The 10,434-nt window shown below is 35.3% G+C and overlaps 1 protein-coding gene across 3 annotated transcripts in view; it reads left to right on the forward strand.

The window, feature by feature from the left end:
- Positions 1 to 10,434, forward strand: part of MCU (mitochondrial calcium uniporter) — a 199,538-nt gene that overhangs the window by 174,977 nt on the left and 14,127 nt on the right. For all 3 annotated transcript variants that reach the window (XR_001138267.1, XM_012663344.1, XM_012663345.1), the window contains 2 exons: positions 6,719 to 6,879; positions 8,590 to 8,793. Coding sequence is in view for 2 of the 3 variants with exons in the window: in XM_012663344.1 (XP_012518798.1) it covers positions 6,719 to 6,879; positions 8,590 to 8,793 (365 nt within the window). In the remaining variant the exon portion in view is untranslated. The remainder of the gene's footprint in view (positions 1 to 6,718; positions 6,880 to 8,589; positions 8,794 to 10,434) is intronic.

Genomic DNA, 10,434 nt, shown 5'->3' on the forward strand with positions numbered 1-10,434 from the left:
ATAATTATATTCTGACAATTTTCTGCCATATTGGTAACATTCTAAAAGTTGACTAATACATTCCTATAAAATATAACAGTCAGGAAAGATAAGATATGAGCTTCCATATATCATGTTGTCAAAAACTAAAGGTATTTTAATTAATGAATAATACCAACCATTTGTTTAATACTGTGTTTTTTAAGCAGAACTGAGTGTTTTAGTTTTTTAAATACAGCTATTCCCCAGTTGAACAAGGGGGAAGTTAAGGTAGAAACTGAAAAGGGGGGAATTATATTTAATTCCCTAGTGATTTAGCAGCCTAACAACTCTTTGCTTTATCTGTTTCATACACCTAGCTTCTTTAGAAGTAAATTAGAGTGTAAAGCTTGCTAAAGTCAAAAGTATGTAATTCATGGATAAGCCAGGCGTGGTGGTATGCGCCTGTAGTCCCAGCTACTGGGGAGGGTGAGGCAGGATGATCACTTGAATTCAGTTCAAGGCTGCAGTGAGCTGTGATGGCGCCACTGCATTCAGCCTGGGCAACAGAGCTAGACCCTGTCTCTGGAAAACCAAAAAAAAAGTCTGTAATTCATGGAAATAATTATAAATTGAAGTGTAAACTTTGGTAAACTCAATAGCATTTGTGTAGAATTTTAAATGACCTTTTTACTAGTTAAATTCATATATCAAAGTTCACTTAGCTCTGTTATTAGCCAACGAAAGATTATGCCATCAGATACCATGTCTCAGAGAAACTCAAATAATATTATTTTAAATCCATAAACACTTTGTTTTCTCTGATTTTTAAAACATAATTAAGAAAATCTTTTTTTTATAAAATGCAAAATAATTTGGAATTTTGTTTCCACCGTATCCTCATCCTCTCCTTGATGGAGGAAGGTATTGCTGGCATGCAAGACACCACCACTTTTTCGACTGAGTAGAGTCAGAGAGCAGTTTGAATTTCTGTGTTTAATTTCTGTTTTCATCTAGATGAGTAAGCATGTTCTCTATCCTACATTGTAACCCTTTAGTGAAAAGACTAAATGGAGGAAAGAAGTAGAAGATACTAGGTTGGAAGTGTTAGATGATAAGGAATAACACCAGGCTTTTATATATACATGAGGCCGATGGAACAAATCTGCTTTATCTAATACAAGTTAAAATAGTTCACGAAGGAAAACTTTTCTAGGACAGTTTTTAATTTTGACACAAATTTTTTCTGCTCCTCACCCCTTTCATTTTCATTTCTTTATCCACTTATTCTTTTCTCTGTTTATGGATAGCACTTTGGAACTAAAAATGTTCTGTGAATATCGTGCACCAATAAACTCTAATTTCACATAGTTCCATCAGGCACTGCGAATAGAGGGCTCAATCAGTTAGAATCCAGTGTAGCCACTTTTCATGTTTGTGTGGAATTGGCAGTCCATAGGTTTGTGGATCCTTAATTGTTGACAACCTTTGCACCTAAACCCAAAGTTGATAGGAAAACCTGAAATGGAACAAAACCTGAAATGGACATGTCATAATGGTAAGGCTAGTTTCAAGCTCCATCAAATTCTTTTGGTTACCATAGCTGTTTATAGCCAGGTTCCTCTCTGACCACTGCAGAACGAGGGGAATAACTGTTTTCACAATTAGATGATTTTATAATTTAAACGTAGAATGGAGGGAAGAATATGGAAAGGAACACAAGCCTTTTATGTTGAAGTAGTAATTAACTGCCGTTCTCTGTCTTGGAGAGGAAGGGAATATGCCCTATTTCACTGGTGGTTATAAGTTTTTGTACCAAGGACAATCATTTTGACTGGCACCACTAAGCCCTTTTCCCCATTTATCTATTGAGAGAATATTGGATATCTTGCTTCTCTCTTAGTGACATAAATTATTTGAGAGGAGAGATTGAACTACCAAACCAAACACCAACAATAATGATGCCTTATTAGAGACCCAAATAGCCCAAATCCTTTCCAAACCATTTTTGTAGTTGAAAAGAATTTTCAGTACATATTGTGTTAGCACATCTCCCCTGCCTCTCTGTACCTTAATTATCTTGAAAATGATGACATGTGCAGCAACATTAATAAACATCTACTTGCATTTTTAGTGAAGCATACGCTAATCATCCCAAAGTGGTGGTGTTAAGCCCTTAGCAGATTTATTTTCCCACCTCCTATAACTTCATCTCCAAATATGTGGGCAGATTTTTCAGGGTCAAGGGTTTAGGATTATTGTTTTCCTTGACCATGATAATACCTTGGAACCATATTTTTCCTGTAAGGAAACCTGACAACATAAATCTTAGTCTCTTGAGTCTGCCAGGGCTTTTCTGATGTGTAATTAGAAAGATAACAACTGTATGTTCAGCCAGATCTAGAATTAGACATCTGTGAGGTCTCCTGTGATTTATCATTTTATAGTCTTTTCATTGCTGCTGTGAGGTATTGTGGTTGTAAATTAATTTTTTTATTTGTTTAGACTGGGTAATACATTCATGAGGTTCAACTCCCAAAGTCTAGAAGAACGTGTGGGGAAAAGTAGTCTTCTCATCCCTATTCCCCAGCTTCCCTTTCTCCTGTCCATCGACAAGCACCATCCCCTCCCAGGATAGTCTACACATTCATAAGCAAACGTGAATGCATATTTTTTTCTTTTTGTTCAAATAGCATGCCATACATACTATTTATATCAGTCAGGGTTCATTTGGGGAAACAGAACCATATGGATATTATGGAATAAAATATTTAAGAATAAGACCTCATACATTTGTAGATGAAGCTGACGAAGCAAGAGTCTGAAAGGGGAAGCTTGGAGGATCACTAATTTTGAAGCAGTGGCACAGGTGGACAAATCAAAGCTTTCCAGGGAGCCTGGAAACCCAGGAACATCAAATTGTTAGGGTAGGACTGCGATGGAGGGCTGGTAGAGAAATCCTGAGAACAGTGGTGTCAAATAGAACTTTCTGTGATGTGGAAAACTTTTTATTTCTGCACTAGCCAATATGGTAACCATTAATCACTTGTGGTTATTGAACACTTGAAATGTGCCAAGTGTGACTAAAAGATTTGAATTTTTTTTTAATTTATTTATTCAGGATATTATGGGGGTACAAACATTTTGGTTACATGTAATGCTGTTTGCCCTGCCCAAGCCAGGGCTACACGCGTGTCCCTCCCACATACAGTGCATTCTGCTTCCATTAGTTGTGAATTTCCTCCCTCAAGACTTGAATTTTTAATTCAATTTTAATTAAATCATTATAGCACTATGTGGAGGGGGGTTCCAGAAATGTTGGTCAAAGGATACAAAATTTCAGTTAGATAGGAAGAAAATAAGTTCAAGAGATCAACTGGACAACATGGTGACTATAGCCAATAACAATGTATTGATTATGTTCTTGAAAATTGCTAAGAGAGATTTTAAGTGTTTTCACCACAAAAATATAAGTGGGGGAAGGCATATGTTAATTTGCTTAATTTATCCATTCCACAGTGCATACATATTTGAAAACAACATGTTGTATATAATAAATATATGCAATTTTTATTTGTTGATTTAAAAGAATTAGCAAGTTAGTTAAAGATAAATAAATAGCAACATGTGGCCAGTGGCTACCATATTGGACAGCACAGCTTTAAAAGGGTACATCTCATTGTGGGCCTAGATTTGCTGTTAACCAACAGAAGTGGCAGTTGAGAAAAAGAGCTGTACACAGAGCAGAGGAGAGCAGGCATAGCTGGTACCTGCAGGCACCTCTGCGTCTGTGTCACTATTTTCTTTTTCTTTTTTTCTTTTCTTTTCCTTTTTTTTTTTTTTTAAGACAGAGTCTTGCTCCATCACCCAGTGTAGAGTACAGTGGCATCATCATAGCTCCCTGCAACCTCAAACTCCTGGGCTCAAGCGATCCTCTTGCCTCAGCCCCAGGCCCATGCCATGATGCCCAGCTAATTTTTCTATTTTTAGAAGAGATGGGAGTCTCACTCTTGTACAAGCTGGTCTCGAACTCCTGAGCTCAAGCGATCCTCCCACCTCAGCCTCCCAGAGTAGTAGGATTACAGGTGTGAGCCACCATGCCTGTCCATCTGTGTCACTATTAACCACAATCACCTTCAGAGCATAAAGCCTTCTGCTTCACATTCCACCTTCCAAAATCTCATTTGAATTTCTCTTTTGTTTAATTCAGAACAATACAGGGAAGAATATTCTGGGAAACATAATTCTAGCTTAGCAGATTGACAAGGTATAAAACCATTAAACAAACTTTTTTTTCACCTAATAGTATATTGTGAAGATCTTAGCATACTAGTACATAAAGAATTCCTCATAATTTTACACAACTTCTATGTTGTACATTATACAATATGCAGTATATCACTGTTCACTTAGCTGCTTATTTTTTATAATTTATTGATTTTTGCATTGTTTTCATCTTTTGCTGTAGTCTTTATGCAGCATCAAATAATTTTGAATTTATGTCACTTAGGAAGTATATGTGTGTGTATATGTAGGGAAAATACCTAGAAGTGCTGTGTCAAAGCCTATGTGGATCAAAAACTTAAATATTAAATAAGAAAAAGAAATATTAAAATACTGAAAGACTCAATAGAGATGTGTTCTTATAACCTTGAAGCGAGAAAGACATTTTTAACTATGACATAAAACCCAATATCCATAAAGGAAAATATTGATATAAAAGCAAATTTTCTAGAAATACACAGCAGAACCTATGATATGACTATCAATTTTTAAACAAATATCTCCAGTAAATGATGTTCTAACAGAAACTTACTTTTTTTGTAAATCACACGCCAAACCTGATTTCAAATTATATAGATCCTCAGGTTGTAGTAGTCTACTCGTATTTGGTCATTTTGGACATGTCTATGCTTCATTAGGAAAAGAAGAGAGTTTCTGTTTAGTTTGATTCCTCCCTTCCTTTCTTCTTTCCCTCTTTTCCTTCCCTACTTCCTTGGATTTCTAAGCAAATGCAGTATAATCATGGTATTGAATGTTGAAATCGAAAAAGAAAGGGCACAGAACAGAAAAGTCATTGGACCACCAGCCAGACCCTTTTCTGCTCCTTACTAGCTCTGTGACTTTGTGAATATCATTACTAGACCTCATTAGGGAGAGGAATTGTCTATTAATTGATTTTTTTTTCCCTTTTATAGTGGCTACATCAGTACCTAGTACAGAAATGTTTGTCAGTCTTACCTCTCTGGGACTGAAATTCCTTGTTTATAAATTGTGGGCACCAAGCTTCCTCATGCGTTATCTTGAGAATAACATGGAATAATATTAATATATATGAGAGGGTTTTGTTAACCTTTGGTAATTTATACCTATTTAAGGAATTATCATTTTGAAAGGGGACTGAGCTTGCAGGAGAAATATTAATATTAGTATAGTAGAAGCATTATAATGTAGCTCCAGGCCTGGAAATCGGGAGACATGAACTCACTCTATCCCTTACTTTGACATCCTGGACAAGTTACTTCAGCCCTCTAGAATACAGTTTCCTCTTCCGGTAACTTTGGAAAGTTTAAAACTTTATGCAAATGTGAACTACAACTTAGGTATGACAGTGTTGACACAGATTACTTCTGGAACTCAAAGTATTCTTGCTTTTATCTGTTTCCATTAATCTGGCACACATTTACTGAAGCATGCAAGATACGTGCTAGGTGCTATATCCCATTTTTGTGTATGTGTTCTTCTCTAATCCAATTTGCTGCCCTTGAATTTTTTCATTAATTGAATTTCTGTGATAACTGTACTAAGGGACATCCTTGAAGAATATTTGAAATATTTGATTAATTCTAACTATGGCTCATTTTGATTTAGAAGAGGGCCGGCCTTATGCTGTACGTAACAAAATGTCACATTTAAAGCAAATAAGATTCTAAAACAAAAGCTTTACTTGTGGTGCTTTTTTAAAAATGTTCTCAGACAGCCGAGATCAGCAGAATTTTTATTAGAGCCTCAAAACATAATTTTTAGATTTCTGGAAATACATGGTACTCACAATAGAGGATATTGAATCAAAGAATTTAATCTTTCACCTTTTCAATCATTCTCATAACTTCATACCCTTTAGAGCATGATTTTGAGGCCCACACAGCTATTTTCTGTCTTTCCTCAACAGGAATGAATAAAAGTTGGTATGGTAGGGGGAATATTTTATGAGAATTAAGATAATTAAGGTGATAGTATTTTTATTTATACCTTTATGTTTGCAAACTTGAAATAACTGCGTTTTTTCCCTCAGGAGTTTATAAAGAGAAAAAAATCAAGTATTAATAAAATGGCAGGACCACAGATAAATTATAGATCAGCATTTTAATAAGCAAGATAATCAGATTGATTCTAAACCTCCCTACTAGTTTTTAACATTTGGTTAAATTGTTTGTCTTTATCTGATGAAGATTATTATTATTTGTATTATTTTTCATAGTGTTTACCTTAATCATAGCCTCATTTATAGCATTTAGACTTCCAAGAATATAATGGTGAATATAGCTTTCAAAATTTTCAAGCTACACAAGTATGAATTTACTTTCTAGATTTGTGGACAACTTCTTTTTAAAACTATCACTTTCCCTCAGCTTAACACTGAAGGTGGGATACGTACAGTGGATGAATCTGCCTTGTTCTTATTGTCTAATAGTCTCAGGAATAGCAAGTCTTCATTTAAGGTATACTTTTTTTAAAAAATGTAACCCCTTTTTTTCAGACCTCTTAAGCCACGAAAATGCAGCAACGCTGAATGATGTAAAGACACTGGTCCAGCAGCTATACACCACACTGTGCATTGAGCAGCACCAGTTAAACAAGGAAAGGGAGCTTATTGAAAGATTAGAGGATCTCAAAGAACAACTGGCTCCCCTGGAAAAGGTGAAAATTCAAATCTCAGATTTTTCTCATCACCTATATTTTTTCCAGAGCGTACATGTTTCTGTTTTTTCTTCTAAGTTTTATGCAATTGAGTCATGTCTCAAATTAGTCCACTAGTTTATGGGACCGAACCTGAAGTTCCAATCAAAGCTAAGAAAGGACTTTAAAAGGAATAGTTTGGAGGCTTGATAATGGACTTAGAGCTTTGAGGTTTAAATATACTGCCCTGGGAAGGAAAAACTAATGATGATACCATTTCGATTGGGGGATGAAAGCAATAATGAGATTAATTTTTATGCATTGCCAAATGCCTAAACCTGTGTCTCTCGAAAATAAATAAATAAATAAATTCCCTTAAAACCGGATTTACCACCTTTAAAATAAAGATTGGAATAATTGTTGATCAGTAAAGGTTCTTGAGTATAGTAGATAATGATTTTAGCCAAAGTAAGAATTAATATGAGATTAGCCCTCTGTATCCATGTGTTCCACAACCACAGATTCAACCAACCTGGGATGAAAAACATTTGGGGGGAAAACCAATTAAAAAAAAACAATACAACAATAAAAAATAATACAAATTTAAAAACCAATATAACAACTATTTACATAGCATTTACGTTGTATTATAAGTAATCTAGAGATGATTTAAAGTATATGGGAGGATATGCCTAGGTCATATGCAAATACTATACCATTTTAATAGGGGACTTGAGCATCCACAGATTTTGATATCTGTGGGGGTCTTAGAACCAATATCCCACAGATACCGAGGGATGACTGTCCATGGAGTATTATGCAGCTATTAAAAATGATTATGTAGATCTAATTTGCTATAGAAAATATGTACTATGAAAAGTAAATTATAAAATTATACATACTATGATCCAATTTTTAAATGTGTTATGCATAAAGCTATGCACATTTATATATACATACACAAAGAAGGAATATATTCCAAAATTCTAATAGAGTAGTAGGATTATGATTGATTTTTCTTCTTTACACTTTCTGAATGTTTACAATGAACGTGTATCATTTTTTATGGTGATGGAATTGTTTCCATTTTAAAAAATTAGATTGTAAGGATTAAAGAGAACAAATACTCTTAATATTGTGCATTTTCTGATTTTATAAAAATAGTTATCATCATTTATCAAGTAGTTACTATGGGCTATGGATTGTACTAAGTGTTTTACTTGTATTCTCTTATTTTAATCCTCAGAACAACTCTGTAATGAAGTTAATGGTGATTTGCAGATCAGGGTCCCGAACTCAGCTGTTCTGAATCCAGAGTTCATGTTCTGCCTCTAGTATACCATTTGAGTTAAAAACTAATAATAGATTAAATCTTATACATAACACTGAGAAAATACTGGTATGTTTTCATTTTCCTCTTTCAAAGAAGGTAATCTTACGGTTAGATGAAGAGCTGTTGAAACTGAGCTTATTTTCCCCATATTTTCAGCCACTTCTAGGGTGAAACATAAAATAAATGCCCTAAAAAATAGTAATTCCTCAAAGATATTTTATCCAGTGAAAATTACAGATCAGATACTATAATACGTAGAAAGACAAACTGTATTTACTAGAATAGAGACTTTTGTCTAGATTGTGAGCCCTGCTTCTTTAGTGAACACAGAACAATTTAAGAGTTTTAAATTGTGTCTATGTCAAAATGCCTTATGATTGATCATGTGTGCCTAATAGGTACGAATTGAGATTAGCAGAAAAGCTGAGAAGAGGACCACTTTGGTGCTATGGGGTGGCCTTGCCTACATGGCCACACAGTTTGGCATTTTGGCCCGGCTGACCTGGTGGGAATATTCCTGGGACATCATGGAGCCAGTCACCTACTTCATCACTTACGGAAGTGCCATGGCAATGTATGCATATTTTGTAATGACACGCCAGGTAAGAAGTCCTCTTCAAATAAGTTTTCATGAGGTAACAATAAAGTTTTAGTTATCAAAGTAGTTCTCTTTTCTCTCATATTCTTTCTAAGGCCAGTTCTTTTTAAGTACTTATTTATCCTTTTTTTTGTTTTTTTTTTTTTTTTCAAGACAGAGTTTTACTCTATTGCCTGGGCTGAAGTGCCGTGGCATCAGCCTAGCTCACAGCAACCTCAAACTCCTAGGCTAAAGGGATCTTCCTGCCTCAGCCTCCCAAATAGCTGGGACTACAAGCATGCACCACCACACCCAGCTAATTTTTTTCTATTTTTAGTCACCCAGCTAACTTATTTTTTTTTTTTTTTTTGAGACAGAGTCTCACTCTGTTGCCCAGGAAAGAGCGAGTGCCATGGCGTCATCCTAGCTCACAGCAACCTCAAACTCCTGGGCTCAAGCAATCCTTCTGCCTCAGCCTCCCGAGTAGCTGGGACTACAGGCATGCGCCACCATGCCCGGCTAATTTTTTCTATGTATTTTTAGTTGTCCGATTAATTTCTTTCTCTTTTTAGTAGAGACGGGGTCTCGCTCTTGCTCAGGCTGGTCTCGAACTCCTGAGCTCAAACAATCTGCCTGCCTCGGCCTCCCGGAGGGCTAGGATTACAGGCGTGAGCCACTGCACCCAGCCCTCATTTATCCTGTACGTGCTCATGCACATGTGTGGTAGTTATATATCGGGTAGTATTCTAGGTGCTAACGATAGAGAAGTAGATATGACATGGGTTCTGCCCTCATGGAGCTCCTAAGCTGTTAAGAGAATCATATAAACCATTAAATTCAGAAAAATATACTCTAGTAAGGTATGGAATAAGAGGGCAAAGGAGAAGAGTGGTTAGCTGTAGATTAACTTGTTCAGCTATGTTGGCTTGGCTTTTTATGTGCTATTTAATTAATTTAATAGTTGGATGAGGAAAGTCTCATGCTTTTTATTTTTACTGAATTCTTAGAATAGAGAACTGATGAAAACTAATCAAATATGTAAACTAAACTCTGAACTATTTCTAAGTATGTTGAAAGGATAGATGTTTTGTTGTTATTTACTTCATGGAAGAGTGGTGAAAATTAGATACCTGATCACTTTATATTCTTGGTCTATTTTTTTAATTGATATGTAATGTACATATTTATGGGATAAATGTGATATTTTGATACATATATACATGTGTAATGTATACATGTATACATTCATAATGTCCAAATCAGGGTAACTGACATATCCATCACGTCAAACATTTATCATTTATTTGTGTTGGGAACATTCAAAATCCTTTCTTCTAGCTATTTTGAAATACACAAACAATTATTGTTAATTATAGTCACTATATTGTGCTATTGAACACTAAATCTTATTCTTCCTATCTAACTATAATTTTGAATGCATTAACTAATCTCTTCCTATCCCTTCACCCACCAATCCTTCCCAGCCTCTGGTAACCACTATTCTACTCTCTACCTCTATGGGATCAACTTCTAAACATTCACCTTTTTTAGTTCTCACATGAGTGAGAACATGTGATATTTGTCTTTCTGTGCCTGGCTTATTTCACTTAACATATTGACCTCTAGTTCCATCCATGTTGCAGTAGATGTCAGGATTTCATTCTTT

This window comes from Propithecus coquereli, unplaced genomic scaffold, assembly GCF_000956105.1.
Source record: "Propithecus coquereli isolate 6110/MARCELLA unplaced genomic scaffold, Pcoq_1.0 Scaffold80, whole genome shotgun sequence".
NCBI classification, from domain to species: Eukaryota; Metazoa; Chordata; class Mammalia; order Primates; family Indriidae; genus Propithecus; species Propithecus coquereli.